We start from the raw sequence: 24,367 nt of genomic DNA on the forward strand, positions 1-24,367 counted from the left end.
TACTCAACTCATGTATAAATAATAATTTCTTTTTTGCCTTCAACTTTTTTGATTTTGTATAAATTTAGAAAACGTCCTTATTAATTAAGTTGTTGTTTCAGACGACCGTCACTTTTTGATTTATAACCATAACCTCCTATCTAATTTCCTTGAGCTCCAAAAACAGTTTTTGTGTTTTAGGTATAGTATGAGCCCCCTTATATTCCCGCCCCCCTCAAAAAAGCCTGTCTTAGTCACAAACAGACTGACAAAAACTCTATTATATATATATATATATATTTACTGCAGATATCATATTATATACCCGGCATTACTTGAAGTTATTCGGTGTCGTTGAACAAACAAAAGTTGCTTTAATAATATAGAAAATAACAATCAAGAAATCTTTAGTGTTACTCTCCTCCACAATCACACGTAGTTAATATGAAATGATGAGCCAGGCAGTACATAAATCTCTAACTAATGTACTTTCTTGGAGAGCTTTATCTACTCAAGCTTTTTGCTAAATATCATATTTAGGCCCGTTTTGGGGGTCTCCGCTACGATGCTGTACACGCTGTATCTCTAGGGATGGTCAGAATCATGAAGACCCTCATAATAATGAGAAAAGATAAAGATACATTGTCGAGTTCAACAGCAACTTCTCTACTCAACAGCATCTTTAGTCACGAATTTGTTTTCGGCATTGAACTGTTGAAGACACTCCTCAGACACACATCTAGCTTGTCAGATGAACTTCAAGGCAGAAAGGTTGACCTAACAAAGGCCCGGAAACACGTCAACCTAGGGATTAGGACTCTTGAAGATCTTAAGAATGAGAAAATCTTTGAATCAATCTGGAAACTTGCTGAGTTGAAGTCGTCTGAGATGAAATCAGTATTTGATCAGGAGGACTCAATTGATTTGGAATTCAAGGAGGCGAAGATTCCAAGGAGAATAAAGTGGAAAGGAACAACTGAATCCTACATCCGTGAAACACATTTCGATGTTGCAATCAATAAGATTGTATTAGAGCTTGAGAGCAGATTTGCCCCGACGATACAAACATCACAATGGATCTCATTGCTATCGTCAATGACAGTGAAGTGGAGATCTGTGTCATTGAGCGTGTCGCCAAGCACTACAGACTTGAACTCGAGCAGCTCCAGTCAGACCATGCAATCTTCCAGCAATTCAAGGTTAATATTATAATGTTTCACTTTGCATTATATGTTCAAAATTTATGTTTCTCTAGGCAGATATTGACACAGAAGACATGGTTTCGTCACAAATTGCTGCAGAGTTAATAAGCTCGGGAGTGTTCCGCCTGATGCCGGAGCTATACAAGTTGATCGTTATCCTGGCCTCAATGGCCATCAGCAGCTGTGAGGCGGAGCGGTCATTCTCCTGTCTCAGAAGGCTCAAGAACCACATGAGGACCACCATGGACCAGGAGAGGCTCTCCTTCCTCACCCTCTTGAATATGGACAGGATGATGGTGGACAAGGTGCTCCATGAAGACATGGACAGTTTGATTGACACCTTTGCGTCAAGGAAAGAGAGGAAAAACTTCTTCTTCTAATCATAATAAAGAACACATGCATTTCTTTCTTCATTTTTTTCAAACACATCACCACGTATACATGCGAGTTAAGAACATCAAGACTTGTGAACATAATTTATTTTCTGTCGATGTAACCGTTTCATGGTATATTATAATCTTGTTCATTATCTTCATCCGTTATTATTTTAAAAATATTTAAGGAGGTTTAAATTGTTTGACTTAATTGTATAGTTCAAAAATTTTCTCTCATTCTTGCACCGTGCATTTTATACTCCATTATACTCCTTCCTTTATTAATAGTTCGGCATTGACTTTCCGTCTAGAGTTTTTCCTTTTCCTTTTATTTTTCCCAATGTTTGCCTGAATAAAATAATGGTCAGACAGTCCATTGGACGATATTCTTGCAAGATTTAATCTATGTTGTAGCATTTGCCCTGTTTAAATATCCCATGTTCACCACTGAAAATCAACCGTTCACCCTTGTAAAGCGGACCGAAAAATCTTCCTGACATACGGCACTGTATATATCAGTGATCAGACCTTAAGTTATATTAAAAATATGTTATTAGATCCTTATAAAATCTCATCTCCATATTGTAGTTAAAAATTAACTATTATATATAGATATTTTTCTCTAATTATCCTGCTTTTCTCGTCCCTAATCGATAAAAAGTAAGTACAAATCTAGCCATGTTTAGGGATTTATAGTACAAATTACTTTGATTCAATTCAAATAACAGTATTTATCATTTGCATCAAGTAGTATTCAATGCAAATGTAAAGTCTTTTTTATTCCAAATTTCATCAAGATTTATTGGAAATTTGGCAATTTTATGTAATAAAATTATCAACTTTAAATCTCAAGATAGCATTTTCTTGAATTAATAATGCAATTTCTTACGTCAAAAAAAAATACTTGGATGTTCTCTCCTCCAGAATAAAAAAGTAATAATAACAACTTGAGAAAAAATAACTAATATTTCATGATTATCCTAGGAGTACTTAATCTTCTTCCTGGCGGAGATTTAGCTACACGCACTCGTTTCTAAACCTAATCTAAAGTCAAATTCATTATTTTTTATTTTATATAATGTACTTTCCAATTTTTTTTTTTTTAAAGATGAGAACTCAACTCCAACTTTATTGTATACGGTTGTAAAACAATGAGTTGACCTAAACACCTGCGAGATGTCATTTATTTTTACATAACGTTCTTGTATAACTCTATGAGTATTTACTTTGTTCGTCATCGCCTAATAACTCTTTTAATTTAGATTTTAAAAAGTTAATTACTCTCTGTGCCCCACCTTTGTTAAATATTTGAAGTAAGTCTCATCGCTCCTCGGACTCTGATCTAATTTAAACTGTTTCGACTTCTAAAAAAAAAAAAAAATACTTGGGCTCTAACAGTTTCCAATAGTTTACTGGTTTGTTCAACATGATGTCAATCTCCAGTCCTAACTCAATTTTTTATGCTTGCCCTAGGAATGGAAATATGTATAAACCAGTGCTCGAGTCCAGACTCGTGCCTTTTCTAATGGAACCGGGATGGATACTGAAAACTTGAACTTGACTAAGAAAATATGAACTCGACTTCAGTTCTTTTATAAAAAATATTATTCATAAACATACAAAAAATAAATATTTAGTGAAAAAGTTACTTAATGTTCTCAAAGTAAACCGCTAAACCCAATTCGTACCGTTACTGACTTTTTGAACTACACGTGATACAATTCAAATGTATGGGACATTAAAAATGTGGTTAATTCTAAATTGTTACTTTTAAGTAAATTTTCTGTACAAACCTGCAAATTTGTAGATCTTTTTATGTACTTTCCCCTTCTTTTCTTTTTTTGGAGTTTGTCTGAACGACGTCGTCTAGTCTAGCTATTTTATTGTTTTATAACCTTAATTTTGTCTCCAAAAATGAGCTCAAATAAATTATATTAATATATAATTATGCATTATTCTAACCAAAAGTATTCTGAATTCTTCATTTAAATTATCCATCTAATTTTTTAATTGCAACATGTACTCAAAATAATAAATTATAATTTATATGTCGTGTACAAATTGTAACTTGTATAAATAGATTGTGCAAGTTACAATTTTTAGCTTAAATAGTACCTAATTTTATTACAACTTTAAATTATCATTTCATTTTGATCTATTAAAATTACTTATTATTTGAATATTTACGTGTGATGGAAACTAATCACGCACTAATAAATTAGTACTTTTTTTTAAATTATGAAAATTACACCGTGACTATATCGAGCATTTAAGGAATATTCAATGTTTGCTGAATCCCTATCTCAAGTATTACTATCAATTCTCATTCAAAATCTATACGATACTGTGGGCCCGTTTTCTTCATGGAGTAAAAAAAATGATGTATGAGCAATCTTCTCAATATTTTTTTTTAAATATTTTGTTTTCAAAACGGGAATTCTCTGAGAAAAAATATAAAAGTTTATTGAACTTACCTTTGAATTAAATAGAATATATGATTTCATCAAAAATCATTAACATGCATTTGAGGGCACGGCGTTACCTTGCTAAAACAAAAATACCCTATGTATTTTGTTGTCCACCGTCGATTCCGTCTTCTCCCTTGATACATCATGAATATTTCAACAATTTCTTCTTTTTGATAAATACACAATTTAATAATACTTATGGTCCGTTTCCAAAAGAACAGGAATACAATTTCTTATTTGTTCTTATTTCTTGAAATGGTGATTGCAGATGAGAGATGTTTTTGGATTAAGCTTGTCTTTTATTTTGCAGCCCTTCACCCCATTTCGGAGCAATGCAGAATCCTTTGGAAAACTGTAATATGATGTATAGCCTGGCAATGGAAAAGAGGCCACGACACATATAGTACTACTATGACTTTTTTTGTTTGACTGTAGTGATTCAGGAGGTTGTTGTAATTCGATTTCACGGAAAAAAGAATACAAATAATTTACATTGAAAAGTAATAAATCAAGCCAATGAATTAATTTAAATCCATGCCTGCCCATTTTTCCAATCAATAATATTGGAAAGACTATTTTTTGGCATTAATTAACCTACGAAATTTGACCATTATTTGCCGAAAATGTAGTTTCACACAAGAAGGAAATCGTAGGAGCAGATAGCGCCTCGAATGACAACCTCGATGCAAACAAGACTATAGAAGCAGCACAAAGTAAAGGAGGTTACAAAAGTAGATACAAAAGACATTGCCAAATTTGGGGTTTGATATTGCTGAGTGAATGGGATCTATAATGTCTCAACTCACGTTGTTGTATTATTGTTTATATTTAGAGTGACTAATATATCTGTGTCGTCACTCAGTTCAGCAAATCAGAATGCAGAATCTGAGCAACACGTTCCCATTCCACCACCTTGGATTTTGAATGACTCAACATTAATAGACCGATATATACTTCTACTAAAAAAAATTAAAGAGCTCATACATTTAAAGGATTGCATTTTAAACGAAAAAAAATTGTGCAAGGTGCAATTCACTGAATTTTAATTACTTGTTTTGAAATTTCGTATAAAGTATTTTGTGATTTTTACTTCATGTATATACTTAACACATGTGGTACACATACACCCTTTAACTACCCACGCATTATTATATAGTTTTATTTAGACCAATGCGGTACTTTGCTTTCTGGTCCAACTCACAAATGAGTATTTTATTGTTTTCTTTTTTCGTAAGAAAACATTTTTCCCTTACGTAATGAAAATAAAATATTTTGGTGTGGGTGTCATTATTCCATAATAAAGTTGTTGAATATATATTACCTAACTAGTCACACTTAAAACAACACAATTTAGTATTCCTCAAAGTAGCCAGAGGAATGATCCACTCATTTTGGTTCTAATATGTATACTTATTACAATTCTGCACTAACATATAATTTAAATAGAGACCATAACATAAATATTTCAATCAAATGATTGATTAAATATCCAAATAGTCCTGTTGTATTTTTAGAAATATGACATATATAAACCATATAATTTCTTGAATAATAAGTCGTTTTATAATAAACATCACTTTTTTTAAATAAATTCTTCCATGTAAAATTCAAAATAGTGTAAGTAAGAATAGTTGTTCCAAAAAAGTGTAGGTTAAATCTACATACATGTTGTATGAATGTACACACAAAAAAAACAAAAAAAAAATAAGAAGAGCGCGGCAATAACAACCATAGGAAAGAAAAAAAATCCAATTAGATTACATCAAAAAATTCAGTAAACAACAACTTATCTGACATCGAAGGGTGAAGTAACTAATCCACCATGACTTCAACTATGAATGGCTGGTTTCTTTGGTTTCTCTACATACAATTTGTAGAGTCTGTTAGTATTGGTAATAAATGTCCTCCAGTAGCTCCTAAAAGTAGATTCCTCTGTGCTGGGAAGGAATATCACACTTGCTGGTCTGTGGGTGTAAGAGACATCGATTGTCCTGGTGCAGCTCCATGCTGTTTTGATGGATGTGGAAATCATTGTCTTCTTACCCTTCCACAAACTAGAACTATTATAGATCCTTGCTCTCCATCACCATGTGGTCCAGGAACAAATTGTAAAACTAATGCTGATGGAAATCCAGTATGTCATTGTAATCCTGGTCTTATCCCTAAGCCAGATACCATAAATGGTTGTGGGCCAGAGTGTACTATTGATCCAGAGTGCAGAAATGGACTTGTTTGTATTAACCAAAGATGCACAAACAGACCGGATCCTTGTAATCCCTCGCCTTGTGGACCAGGAACTACGTGCAAAGAAAATGGAAATGGAAATCCTGTATGTCAATGTCAATCTGGTCTTGTTCCTAAGCCAGATACCATAGCTGGTTGTGGGCCAGAATGTATAATTGATCCAGATTGCAGAAATGGCCAAGTATGCATAAATCAAAGATGCACAAAAAAACCTGATCCTTGTGACCCCTCACCTTGTGGTCCAGGAACTACATGCAGAGAAAATCAAAATGGAAATCCAGTATGCCAATGCAATAAAGGACTTGTTCCCAAACCTGATACCATTACTGGATGCGGGCCTGAATGTTTTGTTGATGCAGAATGTCATGGAGGATTTGTCTGTTTGAATCAAAAATGCTCTCAAAAACAAGATCCTTGTGAACCATCTCCATGTGGCCCTGGTACTATTTGTAAGAAAAGTAATAATGGAAACCCAGTTTGCCATTGTCGAGCAGGATTGATTCCAAAGCCTGATACGATTACAGGTTGTGGCCCTGAATGTGTAACCGATAGAGATTGTCACTCTGGTTTGATTTGCAAGTCTTCTAAATGTGTTGAAAAACCTGATCCTTGTGTTCCCTCTCCCTGTGGACCAAACACTTCATGTAAGGCTAATATAAATGGCAATCCTGTATGTCACTGCCTCTCTGATTTCATCCCTAAGCCAGATACCATAACTGGTTGTGGTTATGAATGTGAAAGAGATTCAGACTGCCAATCAAGTTATATTTGCAATGATTTTAAATGTATAGTAAAGCCTGACCCATGTGATCCATCTCCTTGTGGACCTGGAACTTCTTGCTACCCAAATTTCAATGGTAATCCTATTTGCAAATGCTTGCTTGGTCTTGTACCTAAGCCTGATACCATCACTGGATGCGGACCAGAATGCAAAAGAGATCCTGACTGCAATAGAGGATATATTTGTCAAACAGGTAAATGCATTGAGAAGCCAGATCCTTGTAATCCTTCTCCCTGTGGTCCAGGTGCAGAGTGTATGGTCAATACTAGCGGCAATCCAATATGCAGGTCAGTATTCCATGCTAGTATATAAATCCTTTACCTATTATAATTATATGTCTTGGTATTTTTAGATGTCAGAAGGGATTAGTACCTAAGCCAGATACAATTACTGGCTGTGGACCAGAATGCGTAATTGACTCAGATTGTGACAGTGGATACATTTGCAAAACTCAGACGTAAGTACTTTCTTTTCAACTTTGGGTAAAATACGTTTCCTTTATTATCTAAGAAAAGGTGCGAACAACCTTATATGTGCAGTCAAATACATATACACTTTCACTTTTAATATTTGCTTTCTATTTCGATATTAGTTTTGTAAATGATCCAGTTTTATTGTACCTAGTCTATGACGAGTCTTTTGTTATTCAAAAAATATATACTGCTATTCAAATATAATTAAATCCACCTTCATACAAGTTATTCCCATATGCTAAGTTATTATATAACATCATGGGTTGATTTCTAACATAACATAAGTGAAGGTGGGAAGTATGCACTAAAATATAAGACGTTTGTCTTGAATTACGTCACTTTTAGTTTCCCCCTTTTTTAATAATATTATATAAAAATAGTCACCAACTAGTTAGTTATAAAATGTAACTTTTATGCATAATTACAATACATATTTAGCAATGATTCAGTTTGTACTGTATATTCCTAAACTACGAAGTTCAATGGAATATGTAGATGTAAATTAAATTTATGTGAATAAACTATTTTCAGATGTATTGTGAGACCGGATCCTTGTGATCCTTCTCCTTGTGGGGATGGAGCTATCTGTGAAGAAAATGCATATGGTAATCCAACATGCCACTGTAAACTAGGGCTTATTCCAAAACCAGACCCTTTCATCAGGTGTGGCCCCGAATGTGTTGTAAGTACATATGTGAGTGCATATTAATTAGATATCAACATGTAAATATTTTCAGATTGATCGAGATTGTAATCAAGGATATATTTGCAATAACACAAAGTGTGTAATTGAACCAGATCCATGTCAGCCCAGTCCATGCGGTATTGGAGCACTCTGTACTAAAACTGGACGATCACTTGGATTTTATTGTGACTGTCCAGAAAAATACTTTGGAGATCCTAACGTTGAGTGTAAAAAGGTAAAATATTCATTGAGGGGGAAGTTACTTTAATTTTCTTTTAAAACCACACAAAATATTATTAGATCGTTGTTATTGGAAGTGTTAATCCTCCTCGTTCTCCTGAACCTCAAAGTAGAGCTCCTTTTGTGATTGGCCATACAGCCTCTGGTACTTCTATTTCTAGTTCCTTAAATCGAAGACCAGTTGTCATTGGGGGAAGGTATGTGTTTTAAAGCATTTTGATAAGTATTTTTTATCGAAATATTTCAAACCAATAAGTTTGCTCATTCTTGCTTTAATATAATATAATTAAAAACTGGGTTAAATGTTTATATTATAAGTTCATATGCTTTCTATTACTATTTTTTCTAAATTGAAAATTTATTTTATATCAATAGCGAAAACAATTTCGTGGATAATTCAGAGCCTGAAGTTTTAGCAATAGGTCGAAGGCGTCAAACCTCAAGTCGAACAAAAAGTGTTATTGGAGCAAGATATAGGAAATCTTTATTTTACTAGATCATCTGTTATTCTTATAAAATTTAATCAATTTTTGAGTAAAGCTCTTAATAATACTTCAAAGTTCGAATTTATGAAGTAGAGCTTCAAATAATCAATTAGAAAAGAACAAATTTAAAATTACTAACTAAATCAACTTATGTTTATATGGGTTATGGTCGAGTTATCGATATAATAAAATCATTTATTGAAGTCAAATAAATTATGTATTTATTTATTGTTACTTTCACTTGATAGAAAATTCCAGTATAAGGATTTGTTTTATCTCCTTGATTAGATTTTAGTTATAACTAAAACAAATATTTCTCTGTAATTATGTGTTTACGCCAAGGATATAAGTTAAACTTTAATGTAGCTATAACGACTGACTGCTAAGATTTTTTTTTTTCAATCTAATTCGACTTACTAATTCTCTAATTATAATTGATCACAATTATCCACAACTCCTCACAATATAAATTACGATACACTTGAATGATTCGTAAATATACACCCTATTTAAAACTACACGTCAAGGCTGTTTTAAAATATCCAAAACTAAGAAATGCCATCCAGTAACTTAATGTCGTAACATTTCTCAGCTGCTTCAAAATTAACTGAAATAATTTCAGATAATATGTAAAACATTATATGTATGAGTAGCACAATATATATTTTTACAAGTTAGAGAGTCAACCTTTTGCGTACAACCTTTCCAAGAGAATATAATATAGTTGTAGAAACAAGGAACATACTTTATTTATGTTTTGTGTAAAAGCTGGAATTTGTACACAGAGATTTTTTTGTCTCGAAGTCCTTCTTTAATTACAACTCCGGTTATTTTAATCTATTGAAATTATTTATATATTACATATTTAGAATTAATATAGCTGTGGCATTTGAACTTAATATGTGATACATACAGTACCAGTTTTAGAGGGGGCATTGCCCCAAACACCGCTCTTTATGATAAAAATGGCACCTCGCAATAAGTAAATATTAAGAAATCTAGTTCATAAAAAACATAAGACCCTGCACTTTATTTACTAAAAAATGTGTATTCGAAATTATTTATAAAAAAAAAAGTCTTTCACCCTTTTATCTTTGCATTGAGCACTACTGAAGGTAAAACCGGCCTTGGCTACAGAATATTAGTTAATTTGTAATTTTTATGAAAAAAGTTCAATATTACTCAATTAAATATATCAACAACCTATTAAAGGTACAATAATTGTATTCTATCATCTTTATCACAAATAGACGGGAAATTTTTCATATGAAATGCTTTATTACTTATTTTTTTAGTTGTAACTTGTACTAGTCAAAGTTTGTAGAATATAGCAACTTGTACACAACATATTGGTATGAGGGGCTTTATATAAAGTACGCTAACAGGTAGTAAAAAGGGGAGGAATTTCAAAATTGTAACACGTGCTGTAATTGCGATCATATCAAATACCTTCGTACCTACTTTGTACTCTTAATAACTTAGTGCTTATCTGGGGCGCAAGTTAAGATTTCTATATAAAGTTGCACGGTTTCTAATCATCATAAGGCTTCAAATTGCCTTATATTATCGTATTTTAATTGTAAGAATTTTGATTAATTTATCTTCATGATTGTTAATTTAAACAGACATACATGAAAATGGAGTATATAAGTAATGGCATTAGTATGACATCATTTATTTAGTCGAGATGGTAGTTATTATGTCTTTTGTAAATAGTTATTCAAATCCACTCTATGAATAAGTAAAAGCCTTATTAGCTAGGAAAAATGCGTGTTTTCATTTCAATACATATTACAAAATGAATATAAAAAAGTATTGATTTATTCTTTATCATCACTATCCTCGTCCTCTTCATCATCCTGGTCATCTTCATCATCATCTTCGTCATCAATCCCTTTTCCTCCACCCATACCGACTTCCTCTTCCTCATCCTCGTCACCAGAAACCTCGGCGTTTTCACGTTCAGCTCTTTCTAATTGTTTAGCTAGGTCCTCTTCGTCAGTAGCAGTTACAACTTTGGGAGCCATTTGAATATTGAAACTTCCACCATATTCTCCTATTTTACTCTTAATTGCGTCGCAGGCTTCTTGCATTACGCGTAGTCCTTCCTAGAAGAAAAAATATAAATGCACAAGATTAATACTTGGAACTAGGTATTATATGTATTGAAATTTTTATAATTTCATTTCCTATGATATAACTAAAACTGTTTCTTATGGACAGATTGAATTGACTAAAAATACTTTTAGAGGGGGATGAAGCATAGGTTTCAAATACTTACAACTTTCTCAGGCGTTGATGTAGTAATGACATATAATGGTGGGGCAATGAGGTTAATTTTGATTGATACATCTTCTTGTGAACAAGCCATGCCCGCTCTCAAAGCTTCTTTAATGGCATCAATGCCTTCATATCTATAGCAAGCGACTTCAACATCGGCACGGATCTTGACCGCTTGTTGAGTTAGCTTTTGTTGAATATTTTCAAAAAGAATTTTCTTTGTTTTCTCATCAAGGTCACATTCGTCTAGGAGTGAGGGGTCAACAACGGATTGTTTGAAATAGTCGTAACTGGATCCTTTCTTATTGGATTTAGCTTCAAAATGCCAAGCAGTTTTTTTATAGAGTTCCTCAAGTTCTTCATTTGTCTCGTATTCAAGTAGGTGAGCAACATGACGGAGTATGGAATTAACGGCTTTGGCCTTAACACAAAAGAAAAAAAAGGAGATATGACTTAGATAATGGTGAGAGGATTTATCTTTACCTTGGAGAATGTTTCAGTGCACCTCTCGATGTCTTCCGCAGACACTCGTCGCTTGGACAAATCAATGTAACCCTTGAATTTGTCTACACGAATAACAACAACAGGTTCGGTTCTTCCCACACGAATAAGTTTATTAATGGAACGAATTCTCCTTCTTGACAATTCACTGAGAAGGATCATCCCCTCAATGTTGTTATACTCCAGGAGATGAACGTAAGCACCCATATCGGCGATAGATCGGACATTTACCATAACCACATCATCCGTTTCAGGATATTTCGTCTCGTAAAATCGACAAGATAGGGTCATTTTCTTGTTTTCACAGGACAAGACGGTTCTGAAGATGTGGAGGATTTGAAGCTTGTGTAGCAGAGAGAGTCAAGGATGGGACAACGTGCAATTTCCCATCCTTTTCACGCAACCTCCTCTTTCCTACCAGTGACGAAATTAATAAGTCTTTTTTTCTTCTATTAACATCCAGCCACAGGATTAGGATTCTTTATCTTCGTGCAACCTCTTTTATGCTTTCCTTAATTTATTCATTATTTAGAACCTGATTTTGCTATTCAAAACAGTAATCCGTATCTTCCATTATATATCAAAACTCAAGTGTATAGCAGTAAGCAGGATAGAGCAGAGCATGTTATTTATTACAGTTTTGGATTGATCTACCATTGACATCGTTAAATTTGAAATCAGAAATTCAATTTAGAAATGGTTCATACTTAAATGCATCCCAAACTGTTTATTTTAAAACTTAATTAGAATTAAATTTATAATACACTTTAGATGTTATAAATATGTTCTGATAACAATACTATATTAAAATAATGTGATCCTATCATCCTTTAATTCTATTGATTTGGTTCGAATCAAGTACCATATAAATAAGGTCGTGGCATTTTAATCAACACTAATAACCAGAAAACAGCAGATCACGTCACAAACGGGATAAAAATCACAGTGATACTTTACTAATAATTAAATAAACTATTTACCTAGAATATAATTATAAAACATCCTTTGGATCTAAATGATAATGCATTCTAATATATATGGATAGAAGGTAACCAACGATATAAAATATCTTTCATTAAAGTTTTAATATGAATAATTCATTATTTAAATGGAACCTCCTGAGACTAGTCCCTTAGAAAAAAATCGTCCTACAATATGTGCAATAGTCCTGTTGATAGCATATACCACAATTTTCTTCAGAACATGGAAGCTACAAGAGGGACCTAGAACATGAGCTTCTCAGTTTGACTCAAGAAAGAGGGTAAAAACAGATACAGTACCAAGTCTGCAACTTCCTACTTCCACTGTTCCTAAGACTTAGGATCAATGTAATAAAAAGTTCCCGAAAAATCATAATGAATAGGTGAACACCATGGAGATTTTGTTTCACCTTGTTGCCGGGGCAAATGTGGGGGCAAACCAAACAAATGGTGACCAATTTATTCATAAAGGACCCGAAGCAAAAGAATAAGGATGTTAGGATACAGACAGAATATTCCCTTTTTCTGGAAAATACTGATACTCAAACCAGTATTTAAGAAAACGAAAGCAGATCTATCTAAACAAAAACTAAAGGTAAACATTCTCACAAAGAAACACGAGCGACTTGAAGCGAAGGAAAAAAACTAATGCAAAATTGAAAAGACTCTTCATGACATGAAACATGTACTCCAGCTCAGACTAAGAGAGTTTTGACACCTAATCAAAAATTGGCTCATTACTCAAACGAAGATATTGTTACTGCCTTGATAATAAGATTAATGAGTAGACCTGCTTTTGAATATTTGACACAGAAGAAAATCATGCAAATGTCAAGCATTTGAACTCAAGAGAGATGGCTTAAACAGTTTAAAATGAATCCAGGATTTCAAGAGGATAGCATCAAAGTCCTTCAAGAAATGATCAAGACCAAAACATTTCAATACAAGTTTTCTGTTCTATGCTTTGATGAATGTCAAATTAAGAAAAAATATATAATTGACATGAAGACACTAAGAGTTATGGGCCTCACTCTAAAGTTCAAGTTGTTATTATGAGATGATTAGTTGAAAAATGGAAACAGCCAATCTGGTTCCATTTTGATACCAGATTGGCCAAGAAGCCGCTTGATAATATTTATAATCAAAATGGAGATAAATAGTTTTGAAATAATAGCAATTGTTTGTGATCTTGGGAACCACACGCTTCGTTCTGAACTTGGAATTGACTAAGGAAACTTTTTCTTCACCAATCCATTTGATTCCATCAGAGGTGTCTACATTTCCCCTGATTTTTCATCTTCTCAAGCTCTGTAGGAATCATTTACTTGACAACAGGTTTATGGTTCTTACAGAGGATGGAACATTAGTATCTCTTGTTAAGACTGATTTTCTGGAATTATTGAGGAAAGATTCCGGGAAATTTAAAATTGTTTTTAAGCTTCAACCTCTTCACATTTACTGCAATGGAGGAACGTGTAAGATTGGCCGCACAAATTTTGAGTTATACAGTAGCCAAAGCTTTCACCATTCATACCTAAAGTAGAGAAGCAAGAGCTACTCCTTATGACTTAACAAATAACATTAAATAATACCTCATTTCAATACCAATACTACCCCTCAATCAATTAATTCTTATTTAATATTTACTAATAAGTAATTATTAATTACTCTCAGTTTTCTTTTTCTTTTCAAATGGTAGTCCAGTAGAAATAATCAACAATTGGTTTGATGTCCAGAACTAATCAAGATTGCTTGAATTTTTTTTACTCGTTTGAGAAGTGTTGATGGTGATGATGATCACCCTGGAGATGTTGGAGTTATGAAAGAATAATAATTCTGGAAATGGGGAAAAATTGTGAAATTTTGTTGAGCAATCCGGCTGTTCAGATTGAAAGAATATCACATTTATAGAATTGAGGATGAAGAGGAAAAATAATCCGTAACAAAGAAAATCACTGGAGACATCTTAGATTCACAATAGGTGAAGAAAGTTGTTCAGAATTTGAATTGCAAAATGCACAATTAGAATTTAATACTGGAGGGAGTGAAAAAATAAGAGGAAAAAAGCAAATCGGCCCATTTCAAGTTTAATTATGATTTAACCAAATATTCAATATAATATTAATTATCACCAAATGGATTATTTTATATATTTATAGTCTAGGACTATATACATATTCATGTAGTCCAACTTGCCTTGACATTATCTATATTATTATATATTAAACGTAAATGTTTCTGTGTATTTTTGTCTTCCAATCACGGCCGAACCAATGGATGGATTTTTCTCAAATTTTAATGTAGCTTCTTATGGATCCAGAAACGGATCTAGTATTTTTTTTTTTTTTTTGTCTTCGAGGCCATGGCTACCTTAAAATAGCATTTTTTACACTTATACAACCTGAGGATATTTTGGATATTAGACGGTTTTTTTTTAGGCTCAGGGAAGTGGAGGTGCAAGAATTTAACTTGCCTTAGGGACCAGCAGCACACAATGGATGGGAAAGGGTGTATTCTAGTAAATTAGAAGGGGTCCTTGGTGCTTAGAAATGCAGTGTCGGGACAGTTTAAACTACCTTGAGGCCCAGTACTTCACCTGCACAATCTGAGAGCCGGTGTGTATTTTGAGATATTATGCGGGTTCCTCGATGCTCAGGGAAATAGTGGCAGAGAAATTTAACTGACCTCGGGCCCAGCAGTTCTCCTGCACAGCATGGTGGGCTTGGCTGTAATTTAAAATATTATAAGGGTTATTTGTTGCCTAGAAACACGGCGGTAGTAGAGTTTAAACTGTATTTCGGCTCAGCACGTCAATTGTACAACCTGAAAGTCGGATTGTATTTTTGGATATGAGGGTTTCTTGATACTCAAGGAAGCAGCAGCAGAGAGATTTAACATGACTCGGGCCCAGCAGTTTACCTCCACAGCCCGTGGAATGGGGTATAGTAGAAGGGTTCCTTGGTGCCTAGAATCGAGACGGCGGTAGAGTTTAAACTGTATTTTGCCCCAGTACTTCACCTATAAAACTTGAGGGCCGGGTTGTATTTTAGATAACAGAACAGTTTTTTGATGCTGAGAGAAGCGGCGGTTGAAGAGTTTAACCTGCCTCAACGACAAGGAGCTCATATACACAACTCGGGGATCGGGGGTGTATTCTAGCATATTAAAAGGGGATTTTGGTGCTTAGAAATGCAGTGGCGGTGCAGTTTAAACTACCATGAGGCCCAGTTTAACATGAGAGTCGGGGTGTATTTAAGGATATTCGTAGGTTCCTTGATGCACAGGAAGGGGCGGTGGAGAAATTTAACTTACCTAGTGCCCAGCAGTTCACCTACACAAACCACGGGCTGGGGTGTACTATAGGATATGAAAGGGCTCCTTGGCGCCTAGAAGCACGGTGGCGGTAGAGTTTAAGCTTTTGGCCCAGTGCTTCACACGTGGAACCTGAGAGCTGGGGTGTATTTTGGAGATTAGGAGGCTTCCTTGATGCTCAGGGAAGCAGCTGAGAGACTACGGAGTTCGGCGTCTGACCCAGAATAAAGCAACTACTTCCTCATCGCTTGAAAGAAGTACGCCTATTTCTTACCTACTCACCTCACCTTAATTTCTTAATGTGTTAGGCATCACCGGGCAAACCTACTCTAGTTTGAATTAAAGCATTAAACCTTAATGTTTAGTTTGAATGAGAATTACTACATAATCTTGTGCAAACCCTATTTAAAGTTGATAATTTTTTTTTTGAAGGGCAAATTCATCATTTTAAACGATTTGTTTGATAATTTTTTTAAAGTTTACTTTAGAAATCCATTTAACATATATCTACTTTGATTTTGAGTTCCCAAAAAGGAAGACTTACTTAAAATACCGCGTGATGTTGATATAAAGCTGGGATCTTCATTATATCCTGGTACTATATGTATATAGGGGAACTTAAAACTATTTTTTTGACTCTCAAAACATATAAACTCTAAGGTTAATTGATCTAATAAACTCTAGAAGGTACGACTTTGAATTCCATTACACAGCACTCATCAGAAGGAGGGATGTGTATCTGGATATATATAAAACAATAGATTGACTTCAGATTCTTCCATCGTAAAATTAGAATTAGAAAAACCGAAAATATTTATTTGGAATAATTGGATCAGTGCTGACAAATTATATGATGTTTTTATTTTCACATTCATGCTTATTATTTGATTATCATTTAATATTCTTAAGTTTCTATTATAAATTCATTTCTTTATTTATTAAAAATATATACGTAATATTAACATTATGATATATGTACTCATAATTAAAACAATTTTATTGAAAAATGTTCATAAATTACTGAATATATCCTTTCAATGCTATTATATAACTAGATAATACTAAGGTATAGTATGAAAATAAGATGTAAGTCCCCCTTTATATAGTCCCAAATTATATCCCCTTATAAAGTTATAACTACGACAAATATTTAAAAGCTTTATAATTGTACAAAGTTAATACAAGTTCAATCATAAAAATGATGATTTTTTTCACCACAAAAGGTTGCGTGATTGGAGCTTTTGCTTTGAAAATATACAAAACAAATAAATAATTAATAAAGCAATTTTTGAGAAGAAAAAGAAAACAGAGAGTAATTAATAATTACTTGTTAGTAAATATTGAATAAAAATTAATGGATTGAGGCGTAGTATTTGTATTGAATTGGGTATTATTTAATGTTATTTGTTAAGTCATAAGGAGTAGCCGTAATAAGTGAGAAGTAACAGTACTAGTTGACTAGGAGACTTCTGACTTCCTTATCGGGATGGAGAAAGACTTTCGTTTCGTGTATTCTGGAGATCTCTCAGAAACAGCCTTGGAGATCAAGATTTGTAGTATGGAGGGCACCCTCCATGGACATCCCTATGAGCATCTTCTAGAGAATCCTTTGCTCAAGTTTAGTGGTCGCAACTCTTCCAAAACACCGGACCTAGCAGTGGAGGCGACCCTTGGAGATGCTCTGGGTCAAGCTCTGCATATCCCTGTTCGAACAGCTTATAAAGCATTTACGCGTCGTTGGGAATGGAACCAATGGATGCGATTGCCTCTTATGATATCGGATTTGCCCCGAAAAGCCTTCCTCTTTTTAACTGTAAAAACTAAAACCTTTTTCTTTCTTCATATTTATTCTTTGATTTTTTATGATTTTGATTTGTGTATGCAGGTCTATGACTCACAGGGTGAATGTGGAAGAAAAGTTCCCATTGGGGGAACTCATATCCCTCTATTCGATTCTACTGGAGTTCTTCATCAAGGGCAAATGGATTTGCGCCTCTGGAATGATACTCAAGGTAGTCTCACCACACCTGGGCATAGTAAGGTCGAATCCCTACATCCTGAGGGAGAAAATTATGAGGAAGAGGAAACTAGACCTGATCTGGCTCAATTAATGAATTTAACAAAGCAATATAGAGCTGGTAAAATTGCTCACGTGGATTGGCTTGATCGTCTCACATTTGCTCAAGTTGAAAAGCGCAAGGAGAAGGAAAAACAGAATAGTAATTTATTGTTTTTGACAATTGAGTTTGCAAGTGCTTTTATGGAATCTAAAAACATTGCTATTGTATACTATGATGCTGGATTAGAGCCTCATGATGGCTCTCTTTCTGAGAGATATCCAAATGTATTTTCTAGTGAACTTTTGACGGATGAAAATTTAGTAGAAAACAAACACCACAAGTTGACGCGTTCTCAAAGAACTGGTCAGTCAGAAAAAGACTTGAAGCCTAATGCAGAAGTAAGAGATAGACTTAATGCTATTATTGCATATCCTAGTACGCGCAGTTTGACCTCCGAAGAGAAAGATTTGATGTGGCGTTATCGCTTTTATCTAGCTAAAAATAAAAAAGCTTTAAGCAAGTTTGTGAAATGTGTAAATTGGCGATTGGATTCCGAAGCAAACTCAGCTTTGGAGTTAATAAATAATAAATGGGCGCCAATGGACGTAGATGACGCCCTGGAACTCTTAGGACCTCAATACAAGCATCAAGGATTACGACAATACGCTGTATCTAGGATGAAACAAGCTCCTGATGAGGACCTTCGTCTTTACTTGCTTCAACTTGTGCAAGCCTTAAAGTATGAATCCATTTCTAATTTACCTGAGGAGGAGGAGGTTTTTTCCTCATTCCAACAACAATCAATTTTGATGAGCAATGATGAGGATACTCATTTAGCCTCATTTCTAATTGAACGAGCATGTAAAAATAGGGCTATTGCAAACTACTTTTATTGGTATTTAATTATAGAAGTGGAGAATGAAAAAAATAATTATCAATCTCAATTAGTAAAATCAGAACCCTTCATTAATCAAAGATATCAAATTATTTTTAAGCGCTTCATGGAGACTCTAATCGTTGGAGGTCATTCTGAAATAAAGCAAATCTTGGACAGACAATTTGTTTTTATCAATAAACTAGTATCTCTTTTGAAGGCTGTAGCTTGTGAATCTGGGAATAGACAGAAGAAAATTGAAAGACTGCAAGCCCTCTTAATGGGCGGTCAAAATAAAGATTTTGAGGAATTTTCACAGGGATTACAAAGTATTGAACCATTAGAGCTACCTTTAGATCCAAACATAAAAATTAAAGGCATGATCCCTGAAAGAGCTACCTTGTTCAAATCCTCACAAATGCCTGCCAAACTCAGTTTCATTACTGATTCTGATGAAGAGTATATTGTAATTTTTAAACTTGGAGATGATCTACGGCAAGATCAGTTGATAATTCAAATTATAACACTCATGGACAGAATTCTGCAGCAGGAGAATTTGGATTTAAAATTGACCCCATATCCTGTTTTGCCAACTTCAACGAGGCATGGCTTTGTTCAGTTTGTCAATTCCTACGCCATAGCTGATATCCTTGCTACCGATGGAAGTATTCAAAACTTTTTACGCAAATACAATCCCTCTGAGACTGGACCATATGGAATTAGTGCTGAAGCCATGGATACATATGTTAAATCTTGTGCAGGATATTGCGTGATTACTTATTTACTTGGAGTCGGTGACCGCCATTTAGATAATTTATTATTAACAAGAGAAGGAAAACTTTTTCATATCGACTTCGGTTACATTCTTGGAAGAGATCCTAAACCATATCCACCTCCTATGAAGTTATCCAAAGAAATGATAGAAGCCTTTGGTGGGGATAGCACTGAACATTACTCAGAATTTCGAAAGGAGTGTTTTTCAGCTTTCTTACATTTAAGAAGATATGCAAATCTAATACTAAATCTTTTTTCATTAATGGTTGATGCATCCGTTCCAGATATAGCTTTAGAGCCTGACAAAACTGTCCAAAAAGTGCAAGATAAGTTTAGGCTAGATCTTAGTGATGAAGAAGCTGTAAAATATATGAAAAACATTATTGATGAATCTGCTGACGCTGCTTTAGCTGCTGTTTTTGAAAGAATTCATAAGTACGCCCAATTATGGCGAAATTAGTCATATAAAAATTGCCTTGTGATTCAAAGCATATTTGTTGTAATTTCCATTTTTTTAAACAATGAAGAAAAAATATTATATTCCGCACTTTCAAAATCTTGTGACGACTGCTACAACTTGTTTTGTTTTTTTAAAGAAGTTTTATATGTTATTGTAATTATTTTTTCTGTCATGCCACATTCCTCCGTCATATTTTTGATATTAACTTATATTTTATAATAATTGATAACCATATGTGATATATATATATACTAAAAGCAAAAAAATAATTATGATGAACATATATATATATATGCAGGTAATTGTTTTCTATAAAATTGATTCGTACAAAAATAGTCCTATACTAATATTAAAAACAAACAAAAAATTAAATATTATTTCTTTTAAGTCTTACGGGCTAAAAGTCAAGCCCAAATTCATTTTTGATCCATGGATAAGTGTCGGGGCATGAATTACAAGTGTATAAATATCTTTGTTTTCTGAGTTCTCTGGAAAAAAGTTTACAAACTTTTGGTATGTTGCACGCCCTTTCCTCAATTGGTACTGGTTTATCACAGGTTTTCCATTCAGCAAAGTTTGACATTTGGCTCAACGGAGTCGGGTTTTGCATCCATTGAATTGCTTCCCAATTCGATACAATATAGACGTCACTTCTGTCAATCATTTCTTTCAAAAATCTTTGAAAAGCATTTCTGTTTTTCCTGTCCTTAAACCAAGTTGTATGAAAATATAAGCCCAAAGGAGCTCGATTTGATTGGTGATGTCTATTAAAGTTAGTCATAAAAATACCAAAAAGCTCTTCTTCAGAAAAGTATGATGGACAAGAGTCCACCATTGCACATCCATATTCCTCAAAGTATAACTGATTCAATGGCATCTCCCATATTCCTGGGAATGATCGCGAAGGGCATTTCCGTCGATTAATACACGCGTGAGGCATCTTGTAGTCAAGAGTGTATGGCCAAACAGGAGGATCAGATAGTGGAGCAGGAATAGAACTATCATAAACAAATCCAAATTCTTGCATCATCAAAAACTGTCTATTCCATCCCACTTTCAAGAAGGGTACTCTAACTCCTCTTATTTTCTCCATAGGAACTCCGCCAAATTTGTTGATGATATTAGCTTGACCAACCATCTCATCAAACCAATCTTCAATGGTAGCATTCTTTTCCCACCAGGATTCAGGGCTTCTATGAGTAATGGAATGGACTGCTATTTCATGCCCCTGATTTGAAAGTTTATTGACCATAGCATAGTTAGTATATTCATGAGAGACATAGAAAGTACCATGAATTGGACACCCATTAGGATTTTTTCTAGATTGTGGGAAAAGTGTTTCTTGATACAACTGCCAGTTTTCATCATTTACAGCATCATCAAAAGTTATGATTATCATTTGTGGAACTTCATTTTGTGCAAGTCCTCCAGGTATGATAGTTCCATCTTTGGAGCAGAAACATAAAGGAAGAGAACATTTTGATACATCACAGGGTGGAGCGGCATTAGGGTCATGCTCTGGATCGCACCATCCTTCATCACTGCCATCATAACAGTCTGCATGGCCTATTAAAAAAAATAAAAATATTTGTTAAGGATTCTTTTAGCAAATAACATAAAAATGTTAATTCATTTTTAAAGTAATCAATTTATGTATCTTTCAACTTATAATTATATGTCTGGATATTCAAGAAATGATTACATGAATGTAATCCATTTAATATAATGTTCTATTGAAATACTCACCGTCACAAAAGAGTGGAGTAGGAAGACAAGTGCCATCAGCACAAGCATGTTCATCTTTTGGACATATGGGCTCAGATGTTTGAAAGAGGGGCTTAGGTATTGAAATTTCCGCTGTTACATTACAATTGTCGACGACATGTTTAAAATCGCAGATTTGTCTGTTAATATCAAAATTTAGACCTGTTGAACATCTAAAATCGAAAACTTCTCCTTCTATGCACAAATAATATTTAGAACATATGGTTGTGCTCCATTCTACAGAGGGATTTCTTTGAGGGTTACGATAAAATTTTCCATTGTCGATACAGGGAACTCTCTCTCGAAGACCTTGAGAGAATCCAAAGACAATAAATACCAGCAGTAGAAGAATTTTCATCACTTCCCAAAACAGACTGACAGAATAATTTAAAAATACTTTTTTCCAGAAAATAATTTGTAAAAATCGCACTCGATCGATAAGAAAGTTTTTTGTTTTTTTTAATAATCATTCCAGCGAGGAGGGAAAAGTTTCCAATGGTGTCTACCTAGGTAATTAACAATTCCATTCATTTTGTCTTGGTTACACATTAAACGTTTACATATATCATAACTTAAGTCATAGAGTTTTATACATTTAAATATTTAAGTTGTATTCAAAATTAAAATGTTGCAGTAGAAACCACTATTTACATCCTATATATATATTTCCCTTTATTACTCAATGAAATTATAATTAATTTTTTATTATTATTCAATTGTAATATTTCACCTTTGAAACACATATTCTTGTCCATAAAAATCATACATTGCACAAGAATGAATCATCACTTTAGCTTTTGACTTTAATTTTGAAAAAAATTCCAATAGTATTTACGAAATCTATAAATACTTGCTATATTTTCTAGTATCAAAATGATAAAATATTTTACATCTGTCGCATTTTCTCTAAATTAAAAAATCTTTAACATTTAAAGACTCTTAAAAAGTATGTTAACCAGTTTTTGATACAATATGAGGTGGAAGAAGATTAAGAAACTTTTTTTAATTTATGTTAATGGTTTTTATCAATGCATTTAACTTCCTAACTTGTGGCTTCTAATTTAATGGAGTCAAACTTTCTATTTGTTTCTTTCAAAATAATAATATTTGATTCTAAATGATTTTATTCCATTTTAATCTCTTTTACTCACGTTTACTCTACATTCCCTCTACTTCATCACCTGTATCGCCTAAAGCTTTAAAACAAAGTAGCGAAACAAAAACCATGTGCTCAATATTTGTCCATGCAAATGGTCTTGGTGATACTTTTTTGTCAGCTAGGACTCTATAACTTACAAGTTATGGGAAAATTTGGTTAGGGATGCTTTAATTAGCTTTAAACCGGCTAATAGCGAAACGAGCACTAAAACAATAAACAGGTGAAAAATGTCTTGCTAAGAATTTATTTTTTATAACCAGGGACAGTATTTTGTTATTATTTCTACCTTTAAGAAAATAACAACTCTAGCTATAAACTTGAATATATTCGTGTATAAATAAAAAATAGCTAGATTGAGTCTCAAGTACATATAGGAGGTACAAGTAGAATCTGAATATATTATAATTCCAGTATTAATAAATAACTATCAACCAAGGTTGTGCCCTTAGCGGTCTTGAGGTTCCTGTACTTGAACCCCTAGTACTGGAACCAACAAAGTCGAACCGAGACCGCAATATATTGCTTGTCGGTCTCAGTTCTTGTCCTTTAGTTCCTATATCTTCTGTATCTGTATAAACATATATATATATATATAAAAGACAGATTGTGTGTGTGTAGATGCCCTTTATACATTCTTAAACCATTGAAGGAGGATGAAATTTTGCATGTTTTTTTTTAGCTGGGACAGGCTACGACGGGGGTGTCGATTTTTGGGAAGGAGGGCTTATGCTATATCTAAAACCCAAAAATCGTGTTTTGCAGCTCAAGCAGACTAGATAGGGGGTTGAGTTATATATCACTATGTTATTGGCGTTTCAAAAACAACCATACAAATTACTACGTTTTCTAAATTTATTCAAAATCAAAAAAGTTATGGACTAAAAAGAAATCGGTGAAAATTACAATTTTGTTTATTTCAAGAGAAAAAAATGAACTTCCAATGGAATGTGAAATTAGTAAATGGAATAAAGTTTGTAAAAATCTGTCTGGAGATTCGTTTGCATAAAAATTGGGTTTTAACTGAAATATCTGTCATTTTCTGAATAATTTTCCAATTTTTTTGATTTGTTCTCTCTTTTTTTTTCATTTTTTCATATAACGTCAATTTTCAGAAAAAATAACACAAGAACATGCTTTATGCGCAAAAAAGTGTCAATGCAACATTCATCCTTAAGTATTTTCAATTACAGGAAAATTTTATTACATAATTTTTGCAATATTTGAAAAAAATTAACCAGTTATAGACTGTTATTTTTCGACGACATTATTCTT

At 33.5% G+C, this 24,367-nt stretch overlaps 4 protein-coding genes and 2 long non-coding RNA genes across 7 annotated transcripts; 4 read left to right on the forward strand and 2 right to left on the reverse strand.

Moving 5' to 3' along the window:
* Positions 1-224: 224 nt before the first annotated feature.
* Positions 225-1,710, forward strand: LOC139905413 (uncharacterized). Its single transcript, XR_011780123.1, has 2 exons — positions 225-1,178; positions 1,235-1,710. It is a non-coding gene; the product is annotated as an uncharacterized lncRNA (long non-coding RNA).
* Positions 1,711-5,328: 3,618 nt separating this feature from the next.
* LOC121117864 (zonadhesin) lies at positions 5,329-9,144 on the forward strand. Its single transcript, XM_040712382.2, has 6 exons — positions 5,329-7,335; positions 7,401-7,505; positions 8,053-8,203; positions 8,259-8,441; positions 8,507-8,643; positions 8,822-9,144. The coding sequence occupies exons 1-6, from the start codon at positions 5,846-5,848 to the stop codon at positions 8,940-8,942; spliced, it is 2,187 nt and encodes a 728-aa protein (XP_040568316.1). The 5' UTR covers positions 5,329-5,845; the 3' UTR covers positions 8,943-9,144.
* A 1,545-nt stretch (positions 9,145-10,689) lies between these two features.
* Positions 10,690-12,845, reverse strand: eIF2alpha (eukaryotic translation initiation factor 2 subunit alpha). The gene is made up of 3 exons (XM_040711754.2): positions 11,695-12,845; positions 11,213-11,632; positions 10,690-11,039 (listed from the first exon to the last, which is right to left on the reverse strand). Exons 1-3 carry the CDS (start codon positions 12,001-12,003, stop codon positions 10,752-10,754), a joined length of 1,017 nt encoding a protein of 338 aa, XP_040567688.1. The 5' UTR covers positions 12,004-12,845; the 3' UTR covers positions 10,690-10,751.
* LOC121117349 (uncharacterized) lies at positions 12,636-14,925 on the forward strand. The gene is made up of 2 exons (XR_005864156.2): positions 12,636-12,760; positions 12,841-14,925. It is a non-coding gene; the product is annotated as an uncharacterized lncRNA (long non-coding RNA).
* A 2,267-nt stretch (positions 14,926-17,192) lies between these two features.
* Pi3K59F (phosphatidylinositol 3-kinase 59F) lies at positions 17,193-20,505 on the forward strand. The gene is made up of 2 exons (XM_040711736.2): positions 17,193-17,817; positions 17,890-20,505. Exons 1-2 carry the CDS (start codon positions 17,491-17,493, stop codon positions 20,170-20,172), a joined length of 2,610 nt encoding a protein of 869 aa, XP_040567670.1. The 5' UTR covers positions 17,193-17,490; the 3' UTR covers positions 20,173-20,505.
* Positions 20,363-23,379, reverse strand: ChLD3 (Chitin and LDLR binding deacetylase 3). Of its 2 annotated transcripts, XM_040711737.2 has the most exons (3): positions 23,088-23,359; positions 21,919-22,442; positions 20,363-21,738 (listed from the first exon to the last, which is right to left on the reverse strand). In XM_040711737.2, the coding sequence occupies exons 2-3, from the start codon at positions 22,292-22,294 to the stop codon at positions 20,570-20,572; spliced, it is 1,545 nt and encodes a 514-aa protein (XP_040567671.1). In that variant the 5' UTR covers positions 22,295-22,442; positions 23,088-23,359; the 3' UTR covers positions 20,363-20,569. The 2 variants fall into 2 exon arrangements, with proteins under 2 accessions (XP_040567671.1, XP_071744639.1); XM_071888538.1 differs by having other exon boundaries at positions 21,919-23,379.
* Positions 23,380-24,367: the final 988 nt, after the last annotated feature.

Source organism: Lepeophtheirus salmonis, chromosome 5 (genome assembly GCF_016086655.4).
Source record: "Lepeophtheirus salmonis chromosome 5, UVic_Lsal_1.4, whole genome shotgun sequence".
Classification (NCBI taxonomy): domain Eukaryota; kingdom Metazoa; phylum Arthropoda; class Copepoda; order Siphonostomatoida; family Caligidae; genus Lepeophtheirus; species Lepeophtheirus salmonis.

What these genes read in the sequence shown, in the direction of transcription:
- eIF2alpha (XM_040711754.2), bottom strand. Translation starts at nt 12,003, where the DNA reads ATGACCCTATCTTGTCGATTTTACGAGACGAAATATCCTGAAACGGAT. An exon ending in GCACTGAAACATTCTCCAAG is followed by an intron (nt 11,633 to 11,694) that starts GTAAAGATAAAT and finishes TTTTGTGTTAAG; the next exon opens with GCCAAAGCCGTTAATTCCAT. An exon ending in CATCAACGCCTGAGAAAGTT is followed by an intron (nt 11,040 to 11,212) that starts GTAAGTATTTGA and finishes TTTTTCTTCTAG; the next exon opens with GAAGGACTACGCGTAATGCA.
- Pi3K59F (XM_040711736.2), top strand. Translation starts at nt 17,491, where the DNA reads ATGGAGAAAGACTTTCGTTTCGTGTATTCTGGAGATCTCTCAGAAACA. An exon ending in AAGCCTTCCTCTTTTTAACT is followed by an intron (nt 17,818 to 17,889) that starts GTAAAAACTAAA and finishes TTGTGTATGCAG; the next exon opens with GTCTATGACTCACAGGGTGA.
- ChLD3 (XM_071888538.1), bottom strand. Translation starts at nt 22,294, where the DNA reads ATGAAAATTCTTCTACTGCTGGTATTTATTGTCTTTGGATTCTCTCAA. An exon ending in TACTCCACTCTTTTGTGACG is followed by an intron (nt 21,739 to 21,918) that starts GTGAGTATTTCA and finishes TTTTTTTAATAG; the next exon opens with GCCATGCAGACTGTTATGAT.
- LOC121117864 (XM_040712382.2), top strand. Translation starts at nt 5,846, where the DNA reads ATGACTTCAACTATGAATGGCTGGTTTCTTTGGTTTCTCTACATACAA. An exon ending in CTAACGTTGAGTGTAAAAAG is followed by an intron (nt 8,442 to 8,506) that starts GTAAAATATTCA and finishes AAATATTATTAG; the next exon opens with ATCGTTGTTATTGGAAGTGT. An exon ending in CCAGTTGTCATTGGGGGAAG is followed by an intron (nt 8,644 to 8,821) that starts GTATGTGTTTTA and finishes TTATATCAATAG; the next exon opens with CGAAAACAATTTCGTGGATA.